Source organism: Populus nigra, chromosome 3, assembly GCF_951802175.1.
Source record: "Populus nigra chromosome 3, ddPopNigr1.1, whole genome shotgun sequence".
Taxonomy (NCBI): domain Eukaryota; kingdom Viridiplantae; phylum Streptophyta; class Magnoliopsida; order Malpighiales; family Salicaceae; genus Populus; species Populus nigra.
The window spans coordinates 16,602,740-16,616,569 of record NC_084854.1 but is presented as its reverse complement, the minus strand read 5'-3'; the positions used below and the strand labels follow the sequence as shown (position 1 = coordinate 16,616,569).

At 36.9% G+C, this 13,830-nt stretch overlaps 1 protein-coding gene across 1 annotated transcript; it reads right to left on the bottom strand.

Annotated features, from left to right (window-relative positions):
• Positions 1 to 1,102: 1,102 nt before the first annotated feature.
• On the bottom strand, positions 1,103 to 2,661 carry LOC133689910 (aquaporin PIP2-1-like). The gene is made up of 4 exons (XM_062110013.1): positions 2,279 to 2,661; positions 1,853 to 2,148; positions 1,595 to 1,735; positions 1,103 to 1,484 (listed from the first exon to the last, which is right to left on the bottom strand). The coding sequence occupies exons 1-4, from the start codon at positions 2,577 to 2,579 to the stop codon at positions 1,365 to 1,367; spliced, it is 858 nt and encodes a 285-aa protein (XP_061965997.1). The 5' UTR covers positions 2,580 to 2,661; the 3' UTR covers positions 1,103 to 1,364.
• Positions 2,662 to 13,830: the final 11,169 nt, after the last annotated feature.

Genomic DNA, 13,830 nt, shown 5'->3' with positions numbered 1-13,830 from the left:
CAAAAGACATTAATGAAGGTATTAATGAGCTTTTATGAAGATAGAAAGGAATAAGAAGAAGATGTAGATGTTAGAGAAGAAGAAACAAGATTGTGTTTATATCTCATAGTATAAGGTGTCAAACCTTTTTCTGTATACCCATGCTTCCTTTATATTACATGGCTTAACTTGTTTCATATAACGACGTAGGAGGGGTGGAGATGTAATCTCGTAATAAAAAAAAATAATATTATTCTATTGTTCATGCTATCGCATCTAATTAATATAAGCATGGACCACTTGTTCGTATTTAATGGAATGTGATGGGTATCATAATTACTAGCCTAGGCTCGAAGTATGGGAGGATTAGTATTGAGTTACCTTTTAGCTACACATTGAACCTGAAAGAAGTTTGGTTTAACTTATACACTGAACCCAAAAAGAATTGGATAAGCTTTTCACTGCATCTTAGAATGGTTAGGGACGGGTAGGCCATAGCCCGACATGGAGTTAGGCATGTACACGTCCTTGACCTAACATGGGGTTTGGCGCGGATGCATCGCAGCCTAGCTTGGAGTTGAGCAAGGACGCGTCTTTACCCGAATTAGGGTTCGGCACGTCCTTATCCAACTTAGGGTTGGGTGCAGATGCGCCTTTGTTCAATTTAGAGCTGGGCGCAGGCATGTCATGACTCAATGTGAAGTTGAGCGTTGAAAAGATATAATTCTATTTTGGATTATGATTTTTATATAATGAAATTTAAATAAGATAGGTTTTTAGAAAATCATTACCCTTCACTCATCAAGATCCTCTCTAAAATTGAGAAACGAGAGATTATTGTGAGACACAACAAGAGTGTTCATCATTTCAAGATTGCAAACTGCCCCTATATCTTCACACTTTTGGCTTCAACGACCAGGGATTAAGAAGGGTTGGCGTGAATTTGATAGAAATTAGTATTCGAAAGACGACAGCAGCAAGGAAGTGAATTTGCACATATGTCGTATCACTCATGTTATCTTTTTATCCCGAAATCACTCGTGTTAAGGATAGGTTCCCACTCGTCTCTATTTTCCTTTTATTTTACAAGACGTAGTAACAAAGAGAAGGTAAAGAGATTGGCTAAGACAAGCAAGATGCAGCACCAGTTGATTATGAGATAGGGAGAAATTAAAAGACAGACAAGATGAAAACGTTCGAGCACAAACAAAACAAGTGCCCAATACGCACACGACCGTGACCCAATATAGACATCTTGACAACGACTGCATAATGTACACATTCCCCAGTTCCAAGCCCTTTTGGACTACTTAAATCTTTGCGTTACACCATTCAATAACTTGATGGAAGTATTTCAGTGACCATATATTATACGGTCTTTAATATTAAATGTTGGAAGAGCTCCTGAAGGACCCAAGGGCTTTAACAGCTGCTGCTCTCAGGACGTATTGGTGATACAATGCAGCAATTGCGGCCCCAATGAAAGGCCCGACCCAGAAGATCCACTGAGAAAACAAAAGCAAGGAAATCAAAATATTTACATGAGCATGAACATACAGGGTCAGATGTGAAGCTAACAAGGAGGAATGTTAAAGGGCAGTTGAGAGGCACATACATGGTCATCCCATGCCTTGTCTTTGTTGTATATCACTGCAGCTCCAAAGCTCCTAGCTGGGTTGATACCAGTTCCAGTGATTGGAATAGTGGCCAGGTGAACCATGAAGACAGCAAATCCGATGGGAAGTGGTGCCAACACCTATACGCACAGAATCAGTACCGGTTAATTTTAATATTGGATTTATTGTGGAAAATTATAACTCGTTAGGATAATTAATTGAGGATTGAAGAGGGATCGTGCAGACAGAGCACATACAGGAACATGGGAGTCCCTTGCGTTCCTCTTTGGGTCAGTAGCAGAGAAGACAGTGTAGACGAGAACAAAGGTACCGATGATCTCAGCACCTAATCCAGTGCCCTTGCTGAATCCAGTAGCAAGTTCATTGGCTCCACCACCGTAGTTTGTGTAATACGACTTTTGGAAAGCTTTCACGAGTCCACATCCACATATGGCCCCCAGGCACTGAGCCACCATGTATAGAATGGCACGCACCAGGGACACCTTCCTAGCCAAGAACAAACCGAAAGTCACAGCCGGGTTAATGTGTCCACCTGCATAATTTTTAGAAAGATTAATTAATTAATTACTTATTTGTCCCACATTCATAAAAGAAGAAGAAGAAGAAGAAGGGGTTGTAAGATCTCCGTTATGTATACGATCATTTTTATTTGATTTACTGACCTGAGATACCAGCAGTGCAGTAGACAAGAACAAAGATCATGCCACCAAAGGCCCAAGCGATGCCAAGAATGCCAACCCCACCACATCCATCACTGTTCTTGGTCGTGTCGGTCTGGCTCTTGTAACCTATCACAGTCAACACAGTGATGTAGAGAAACAAGAGCGTGGCAATGAACTCGGCAATGATAGCCCTATACAAAGACCACTGGGTGAGCTCCTCGGCATCAATCAATGGTGCTGGTGGAGGGTCATGATAGTCCTTGGCAATGAATTCGCCTCCAACTTCAATGTCCTTGCCCATAGCTGCGGCTCCTTTATGAGAGTTTGGAGAGACAAAGCTAAAGAGTTTTGGTTGGTGAGTGTTATGGTGGAAGCGAGGAGAAATGTGGTGGTATTTATGGGAAGCAGAGGGAGGAGAGTGAGGTTGAAATTAACTTCGCTTTGCCGCCCCAACTCATGACTTTGCTTTCTTTAACTTCCAGACCCCACCTTACACTTCATGTGTGATGATTGATTGATGTTCGTGCTTTTCTGCGTTTTATAATTTGAATTCTTTAAACATATTTCGAGTAAGTTCTAAATCCTCCATCTGTTTCTTTTCTTTTTTAATGTCTAAGGGGTAAAATTAAAAATATAAAATTATCATTTAATTTTATAATAACTAGAAAACTTGATTTATCTTTTTAAATGAGATGTTGGTTATACTAAATAAAAATATTAAAATGACTAAAATTTTGTTTTTATGATAAAGATTACTACTACTACTACTACTATTATTATTATTATTATTATTATTATTATTATTATTATGTACACGGGAATGACCGAATAGTAAATATAAGGAATAAGCGTGGAAAGTAAATAATAGATTTAATAATTGTGGCCAAAACAAACGATAATTATTGATTAATTATTGAGAGAGATAATGTAAATAAATATTGTTTCAACCAATCACCATATTTTTTAATTTCAATAATGAGTGGTTGAGCCTCCAATCCAATCCAATCCAGGTGTCCAGATTTTAATTGATATCTTTTCCACCTCTTTCGACGTAATTGCAGCTCATCACTTCGCCTTTTCCCCAACCAACCCCGTACACCTGTCTTCTTTCTTTTAGACCGTGTACTGAGATAGTGCGGCGTCGTTGTAGTCGAGTGGAAATATTGGCTGCTAAAATTAATACTACGTCAGTGTTTTTATTTTTGTCTTTAAAATGTGTTTTTTAAAATTATTTCATTTTTAATATAATTTTAAATCCTTTTAATATTTTAATATTAAAATTAAATTATGTGGGGGGGTTACATACATCACTTGCAAAAGCCGTAACAGGTCAAAATCACAGGCCTATCCTATTGTGTATAGTGACGTTGGTGGTAGGCATTGACCAACCGCCCAAATACCATCGTTCCTTTCACCACCACCGTCCATCAAACTCAGGCCGAACCAAGCAGGCTTATCACTGTTGATTCTCCTAACCACTCAGCTCATGCCACGTTAATACCCCCACGAAGCCGCCACCAATAAAATATCCGTGTTCGTCACTAAACGATCACTTCCCCGATTAAAAAACAACATTAAGAAGCAGCAGAAAAATTATTGGAAAAATATTATGCGGCACACTTTAACCATTGGTGACTTGTATATTTTGGGCGGTTGTCCACAAGTGTAGAGAGCACATCCTTAATTCTTTGTGAGCTTCTTCTACATTTTGATAAGGTTATGGGGATGGAATATGTCTCTTGGTAGAGCAATGCTACCTTCCTCTCAGTTCCCCAGACCATTTATTTCTCTTCAAAATTTCTGCATGTTGTTTCATGTGGATAGAAATACCAACTTCCGGTTATATAAATATATATAGTAAATTCAACTATCTAGGTGGTGGTATAGTAGTAAAAGTTTGGGACCAAAAGGTTTGTTTCTTCTGTGATCTTAGGTTCGAGCCCTGTGATTGCTCATATGATGACCACTAGAGGCTTACATGGTCGTTAACTTTAGGGCCCGTGTGATTAGTCGAGGTGCCCGCAATCTGACCCAGACACCCACGTTAAACTAAAAATATATATAGTAAATTCTGAGGAGTGTAACTCAACTGGTTAAGTTCTAAATTTATTTTTTATAGGTTACCAGTTCAAACCCCACAAACCTTAAAACTACTAGAAACTTATATAATTATAATTTTAGAATTTATAAGATTAATTAAGGTGTAATTAAATTAATTCGGACACCTTTAGAGTTGAAAAGCAAGTTGAGAAAATCATTTCACATGTTTTTCAACTCAAAAGACAGAAGTTGAAGCTTAAATAAATGGAACCTCACAAGTCTATGTGTTCTGAGAATCTTTATAATGAAATGTGTCAGCATTATATATATATATATATATATATATATATATATATATATATATATATATATATATATATATATATAACATGAAGTTAAGGAACAACACGACAAATGATTGATAACGTGCCACTACTGATGTTCCCTGAAACCTTTTTTCGACCTAATATAAAAAACAATCAAAATATTAAATAACCTAAATCTCAGTAATTATGGACCGCAACCAAGGAAAATTGCAAAACGAAATCGATGATGGGAGGTCGAAAATGGCTGTGAATCATCAGGAAGGTAACCGTTGATTTGCCTTCCTCTCCACACTTTATATAAACATGGAGGTCATAGGGTACCAAAGTTTTTTTGAAGAGAGATTACCTAAGCAATATATAGGTTGTGTAAGAACACAGTCGGACTCAGAATTTGGTTTGGATAATTAATTACAGACTAATTTTTTCGTACATGATTTGTTTTTCCAGCATATATTATTTATTTTTCTAGATTCATCAAATATTAATGTCTTGTCCAATTAGTTTCCTTCTAATTAATTCCTACACAGTTTTGTTTTTTAAAAATTAAATTATGTTTTAATTTTTTTTGAACTTATAAATTAATTTTGCAACCCTCTTTATCCCTAGCCTCTTGCGTAAGTAAGGGTGGGGGCTCCTGTCTTTAGATAAGATAAATCATTTGCTATCTCTTCTCTACCTTGAAGTTTTGTCTTTGTAGAGAAAAAATTTTTAAGAAAGTTTTCTAGTTGGTAAGTCTTGATTAGAATTGCATCATTTCAAGGTGTTATTGTTGGAGTTCTTACACTAATTAAAATTATTTGTACCAATTGACAATCAATGTATTTTCATCAATTTTTAAGGATAAAGGATACAATCCATGATAATATATATATATATATATATATATATATATATATATATATATATATATATAGTGTTAATTGGTAAACCTAAACATTAATAACAATCTTATTATTGAATCTTTTAATCTTAGTTTTTGGTTTAATTATATATTTCATTTCCTAGATCATTGCTAACATAATATTTTAATATAACTTTTTTTTTTACATTTTTCTGGGTATTGTGGTAAAGAATAAAAAACACTTTTTAAGAGAATGCTAATTTTGCAAACATTATTTATGTAGGGAGGATTCCACCATTACTTTTTGTGGTACATAATAAGAAACTTGAAAAGTTCAACAATGTAAGCATATGAAGGTTTTGTCTTACCACCTTGAACTTGGAAAAAATCTTGACATAAAATGTATTATAGGTGTAAGACAAAGAATCACATCTCACTATAGTAGCAATTGTTGATGCATGGAAGCACAATAATTTCATGTACAAGAATTAAATCTTGAATGAGTTGGACAATATACTACGGCATGCATATGACTTGAAACAACGAGAATCACCAAATGATCTATTAGAGATACTAATTATGCCTATTACAAGATTTGAAACTAAGAAAATCCAAGATGAAATGAATTTGAAACTAAGAGAATCCAAGATGAATTGAATGTACTGATTCTGGATATTTGGGTTAACAGGTTATAAATCTACCAGGCTACACCTTTTATGTACTGTTTGGAGCATATTTAAAGTTATAAGAAAATTCTTGTTACAATTCTGGTTGGGCTAAAAACTAGACATCTAAAGATTTTCATCCATATATGACAGGCCTAGCAATTTATCCAGACGAGAGAGAACTACGTGTTTGAAGTCAGGATAGAAGTTGTGCATAAATTGCATTAGTTTCCTAGTTGATTTAAGATTTTTTTTCCTCTTTTATTTAGAACTATTTTATTATTTTTCTAGCATTGTTTGAGAAGTTTTTACCTGTTATAAATAGGGTTATTTAACTTGTATTTAAGTTTTTTTTAAGGATAGACTTTGATTTCAGAATAATCTATTGTGTGATTATGAAATGATTCTCTTATTTTGGTTCTTCATTAAAATACTCTGACTTATCAAATAGTTAACCAAGTTTCGTAGCATCTTCTATAATTCTCATTCATTATTTTTATGGGTGTTTGGTAGGAGTTTGGTTTCTATAGTCTTGGTAACTCGATACAGGTTATCGTTGTGTCGAGTTCATTCATAAGCCTGAATTTAGCTTTTTTGGAAATGGTCAATTTGATTGTGGGTTTATGGATATTTATATCCACGAGGTTTGTATTGATTGGCATTGATTGGTATTAGATCAGGTTATATCTCTTTATCTTTTTAGTTTCTATGTTATTTCATCATTATTGTAATTCCATCTAGACTTACAGCATAGTATAAAAAAAGGTAGATTATTTGCATTCTGGTAGTTTACAAAATTTTTTTAAAAAGAAAAAGATCAAAATTATAAAATCAGGTTAATATATCTTTCAAAAGCGAGTCAATATCCAAGTACGGTGATAATTCGAGGACGAATTATTTTGAAGAGAAGAGGAAAGATGTGAATCGACGAACATTACCAAAAGATCCATTAGAGGCACTAATTAGAACTATTATAAGGTTTGAGATTAAGAGGATCCAAGAGGAATTGATTATATTGATTTTGAATATTTAGGTTAACAAGTCGCAAATTTATCAAACTAGACCTTTCTATACTATTTGGGACATATCTGAAACTATAAGAAACATTTTGCTATAATTCTAGTTAGGAGGAAATTAGACTTCTCAAGCTTGTCATCCATATATGGTGTCATAAACCAATTCTGGGTTATTCCTCAAAAGTCAATTTTTTTTTCAAAATAAAAAATAAAAAATAAAATAAAGGCTGGCAACGTAGAGAAAGCAAACCGGGAAATCAAGCTGCAATTTTTAAGGAAATTCAAGGCCTAATTGTACCCCATTATGCCCAAAAATGGAGAGAAAAAATACAAATTCAAGGTTAAATTAAATGATTATTGGACGAATTTGCATAAAAATTAAGTCCAATGACATAATTAAATTTTTAATAGGCCAATTTGATTTAATCATGAGTCAAATTAAATTTTAATTATGTTTAAGAAATAATTTGGGTCCAATTGAAGGATTTAATTAAGTGCAAGGACTTAATTATACTTTAAATGGGTCAAATTAATTTTATTTGGGACTTAATTGGTGAAAAATTAAGTTTGGGAGCCTAATTTAGGTTTAATTGAGAAGATTGGAATTTTAAGAGTCCAAATTTAATTTTTATCAAGTTAATTGATTGAAATTAAGAGCCAAATTGCAAGAAAATTGAAGTTTTGGGGTTAATTAGGGGCTAAATTGAAGAAATCCGAGACCAAGGACCATATTGCAATAGGCGTTAAACTTCAGGGCTCCAATTGAAGTTCATCAGGGGCTTAATTGCCAAAGTTTAGGGTCAATTAAAGGTTCAATTGAAAGCAATTTAAAGAGGGAGAACTGAAATGAACTTTGGCCAAAATCAGAACTTTGGTACTGTTTATCTTCTTCTTTAAATCTCTGAAATGACTGCTCAGATTACCTACTTTGCATGAGCATTTAATGCACCTAACGTCCACCAAATTTAACTAAATATGCACGAAAATGATCCTATAGAGTTCCTCTACAGCTCCATGTCAATATTTCAGTGTGAATGACAATTAATCGGCACCGACGTCGACCTAAACATGCCAACTCAGGCAGCTTTTTCTGCAGATTTGATAGTGCACCATGCCTACTTTGAGCCAACGATTGGGATCCTTCCTAACAAAATCAAGGGCTGAAATTTTTCCCTTGTGTAGACGGTTGAAATCCAAAAATGAATATCATAACCAGTTTATGATTCCATTAGGATTTGGCCAACATGTCAAAAATCTTTTTCCTATCTTTTTTAGGATCCAGATGTAGACTTTAATATTTATGAGGTGTAAAATTACACGATAAAGTACACCCTCAGGTATTAAAGATATAAGGTGTAGAAATGCGATGCTAAAATTCAGACTTTAGAATGACTAAGATTTAACCCAATAAGGTAAAGACTTTCTTGTGAAGAAAGATCTACATTAAACCTTAGAAAAGACCAACGAATAGAAACTCGACGTAGAAAAACAATCAAACAACAATGCAGCTTACCTTAGGTAGGGTGCACTGGGGGTGATGCATCTTCCCCTTGCACAACCAGTCCCTTACTCAGACTCTTGCAGACCATAGGTTCCTAGTGACCATAATACTAGGTAGCGACTCCTAAACATTAATCATAATTTTATGATTAAATCCAAAAAACCTTTTTAGCACACCACACACCTCACCCAAGAGGCACGACAGAGAGCCTCTGCCGTCACCAGACGATGTCGCCCCCCGCGACAGGATGACGACTCCACTGGGGACCACCTTGTCTGGTCGGACTAAGCTTTACTTGTTTAATTGTTTACCTTTTTACTGGTCTTTTATTTTAGCTCGTGTTTTTATTGCTTTAGCATGCATTTTAATTTTGTGAATAAACCCAATTCTAGGTTAGGTAGGGAGTAGCGGTATGCCTCATGACTTTCAGTCGGGGTTCAGATTCGTGAAACATCCAACTATGAGCTGAGTGTTTACTCGGTAATGGCGGTCACACTGTGCCCCAACCATTCCTTGTAAACCCCTATACTGCCTTCACGTGAGGTGGTTATTGGGCAGTTCATAGACCCTTTTAAGACCAGGTAGAAAGCCTACCCATCATGTAATGACCTAGAACCTTCCTTTAGAGCATGAACTCCCTACATATTCATTCTGCATGGGTTTTTGCCATTCATACCCAATGTGCATGTACATACATTTGCATCCACACATACATCCATCAATTGTAAATAACATACATACTTGTATCAGGTTGAAATATAGGTCCCCAAAGAGCCTACAACACTCGACTTCGAGCAAGAAACATGGAAGATGAAGAACGTGTTCATCATAACACCTATTTTAAAGAAGAGTTAGAGTCTCTGAAAGTAAGCATGGCTCGCCTCACTAGCTTACTCGAGTAAACACTTAGAAATGCCTCTGGTGAAGGTCCTTTCAACCGGCCTGCTATTTTTGTTCAGCCTCCAACAACAGCTCAACCCGAAGAAACAATGAGTAAACATGGTCAAGAACCTCCACACAATCCAACTTTTATGCACTCAATGCCACCGGCACCAACCCCTGTGGTCATAAATCCATTTGTCAATGAGTCCCACAAGACCAAGTCATCCGATGGCATTGATCAAAATAAGATGGCAGTGCTGGAAGCCCGAATCAGAGCCATTGAAGGGGTAGACTTGTACGATCCAGTACGGGCAGCAGAAATGTGTTTGGTCCCAAATGTGGTTGCCCCAAAGAAGTTTTGTGTTCCTGAATTCATTAAATATACTGGAACACAATGCTCTATAACTCATCTCAAATTCTACTGTAACAAAATGACAGAAGTAATACATGATGAAAACTACTGATGTATTTTTTTCAAGATAGCTTAAGTGGTGCGGCATTAAGCTAGTACATGAGATTGGACAACACCAAGATCCAAATATGGAAAGACTTGGTGGATGCTTTTGTCAAGCAATACAAGTATAATATGGACATTGCTCTTGATAGAACCAGTTTGTCCAACCTAAAAAAAAGGGACAAGGAAAGCATAAGAGAATATGCTCAAAGGTGAAGAGACCTAGCTGCTCAAGTACATCCCCCACTTTTGGACAAAGAGATGGTCACTCTATTTGCCAACACGCTCAAGGACCCATACTACTAGCATGTGGTGGGTAGTTCGGCCCAGCAATTTACTGATGTTGTGGCAATAGCTGAGTGCATAGAGCAAGGAGTCAAAAGTGGTAGAAGTTCTGCACCTATGGAAAAAAAAGGCTTCGAAGGTAAAAGAAAAGAGGTTAACCATGTTGAGGATAACTATAGGGGTAGGAAAAACCCATTCCAAAAATACCACACTCCATCCCCTTCACCCCAAATTTCTAACATCAATCTCAACCCTACATTTCCCACAAGAAAACCTGAGGCTCAAACTAAACACCAAAGAGTCCAAGAACAACTACCTCCATTACCATTGCTCTTAAATGAGATGTACCAAAAGCTACTGAGCATCAAGCATATAGCTCCAGAACCCTTGACACCTCTACAACCACCTTAGCTTAACTAGTATAAGCCCGACCTCACTTGCGAGTACCATGCTGGTGTTGCGGGACACAACATTCATACTTGTAATGCCTTCAAGAAGAGGCTCATGCATTTGATTAAAGCTAGATAGATAACCTTCGAAGGAACTCCAAACGTGAGTTCGAACCCTTTACCCAATCATGCTTCAGGTACTGGATCAGTGAATGCACTAGAGGTGGAATGCTCCGAAAACCTCAAAGCACTAATGGCAAGAGCAAGGTGTGAAGAAGGCAGTGTGCACTCTCGAGGATAGAGGACAAAGTTCTTCTATAGAATGGGAGGATGGAGCCTACCTAATTATTTTCTTTTGTTTGATCATGTTTGTTTCAACCTATTTTAGTCTTGTTAGCAATTTAGCTCATAATGCCACAAGACTTTCTCTGTCAAATGAGCATTTCCTGTTAATAAAATGATGTGTATTCCTGTGTTCATGATGTGCCTTCATGCAAATAACATATTGAACACACCTTTTACTCACAAAACCACTGCACCAAGAATTCTTTGGTGTTTTTCCTTTTTCTTCTCTCCCAAAAAAAAACAAGCATAACCCCATGTTTTTCACAAGGATTTTTGGGAAATCAAAGTTTTAATATAAAAACAAAAATCAAATTGGTGTTTGTTCTGACAAACAAGTTCTGAAAATTCAAGTGATATCCCAACACCTACAAAAACCTAAAAGACAACCCGAACACCATGAGATAACTTCAAAGCTGAGTTTCGATTGCATGAATAATGAGAAACCATTTTGCATATTCGCATATGAGAAAACAAAGCTTGTCGATTTTAACTGCATGCATTTGAAATGAAGAAAGGCCATCTTTGATCATCCTTTCACAAATGCTAAAAATCCCTTGCAGTCCCTTTTTTAGCCTAGTAACTTTTTCTCAAAAAAATAACCTTGGCTAGGATCACTCCCTACACTGGGGGGCAAGTGCAAAAAAAAAAAACTTTTATAACTAAAAGTGCCTAAACAACCCTGGGGGGCATGAAGAAGTCCTCAACGATAAAAGTGCCCAAACAACACTGGGGGGGCATGAAAGAAAATCCTGAATGATCAAAAGTGCCAAACAAAGTTGGGGGGCAAGTGCAAAAAAAAAACCTTAATGACTAAAAGTGTCCAAACAACCCTAGGGGGCATGAAGAAGTTCTCAACGATAAAAGTGCCCAAACAATAATGGGGGGCATGAAAGAAAATCCTCAATGATCAAAAGTGCCCAAACAAAGCTGGGGGGCATGAAAGAGTTCCAAAAATATTTGAGTGTGCCATAAAAATCACTAATATAATGATGCTCAAAACCAAGAGATGAAAAAGCCAACATTGGGAGGCACCGTGGACCATTTTGCAAATCAATTTAAAGGTTCAAAAATTCATAGATAAAAAAAAAAAGAGTTTGGGATATAAGCACTAGTGATCTTTAGTCTTAAAGTCCCTTAAACACCTTTTAAGCCTATAAATATTCTTTTTTTCATAGCCAAGAGCTGAAACCTACGTTACGTGCCCAATCAAGTCCTTTCTGATCAAAGGCAGGCAATCTAGATCGGTAGACTTTGCTTTTCCATGTGAAACAAGTCATTATTCATGCAAGCAAAATGAATGGTTTGAAAACTGGTTCTTTGAAACCCTCAAATTGAGGCTTGAACCGCTTTGATCAAACAAACATCACTTCACATTTTCACCAAAAATAAAAAAATTTCAACACTCATGCAAACCTATCCATGAGAAATGCTTGAATTTTTCAGAACCAGTTTGTTTTGAACAAACATCAAAATGATTTTTCGGAATAGCTTTGAAATTCCAAAAGTTCTTTATGAATAACCAAATCTTCTTCCATATAGCCTCATCCCCAAGGAAAACCCAAATTGAACACTTGGAGACATGATTAAATTGAGGGGCAATCCACCGAAACACATAGGGCTGGCTCCATGATTCTCTTTCTAAGAAAACATGAGAAGTTGTGCAGAGTTAGCAGTCCTTCAAATAAAGGTTTGTGGGCAAAGAAGTATGCTGATGTCATATTCCTCTCAGAGGTCAAAATCGCAAGAGCGAAAAGAGCCATTAAAGCTTACTATCAGAGATTCAAACTTTTGAGAAAAGGAAAACTCTATGAAGAAAAGGGGACCTATATTTCTCAGGTAAGTATACATGCATATTGATGATGATGCATTACTTTCATCCCTGACAAATGAGTGTCTCATTGTCACCTCTCTTTGAGAAGGCTGTTGAGTTTTTATCATGTAGATAGTGTGCTTCTAGCCATATCTACCTCATTATAAGTGCGCCCTAGAGCCCTCAACCACTTTAGAAAGTGTGTTTTCTAACCCTGCCTCTTTTTGAGTACGTTTTAGAGCTCTCGACCATCTTAGGTAGTGCGTTTCCTAACCTTACCTCTTTTTTAGTGCGCCTTCGAGCCCTCACCTCTTGGGTAGTGTGTTTTCTAACCCTGCCTCCTTTCGAGTGCAACTTCTAGCCTCACCTCTTGGGTAATGTGTTTTCTAACCCTACATCCTTTTGAGTGCGCCCTAGAGCCCTCAATCACTTTAGAAAGTGCGTTTTCTAACCCTACCTCTTTTTGTGTGCACCTTAGAGCTCTCGACCATCTTAGGTAGTGTGTTTCCTAACCTTACCTCTTTTTTAGTGCGCCTTCGAGCCCTCACCTCTTGGGTAGTGTGTTTTCTAACCTTATCTCCTTTTGACTGCGCTTTTGAGCCCTCGACCATCTTAGGTGCGTTTCCTAACTTACCTCTTTTTTAGTGTGCCTTCGAGCCCTCACCTTTTGGGTTGTGTGTTTTCTAACCCTGCCTCCTTTTGAGTGCGTCTTAGAGCCCTCGATTACCTTGGGTAGTGTGTTTTCTAACCCTGCCTCTTTTCGAGTGCGCTTTAGAGCCCTCGACCACCTTGGGTAGTGTGTGTTCTAACCCTGCCTCGTTTTGAGTGCGCCTTAGAGCCCTCGACCATCTTAGGTAGTTCGTTTCCTAACCTTACCTCTTTTTGAGTTCTCCTTCGAGCCCTTACTGCATGGGTAGTGCGTTTTCTAACACTGCCTCCTTTCAAGTGCACCTTTGAGCCCTCACCTCTCAGGTAGTGCGTTTTCTAATTCTACTTCC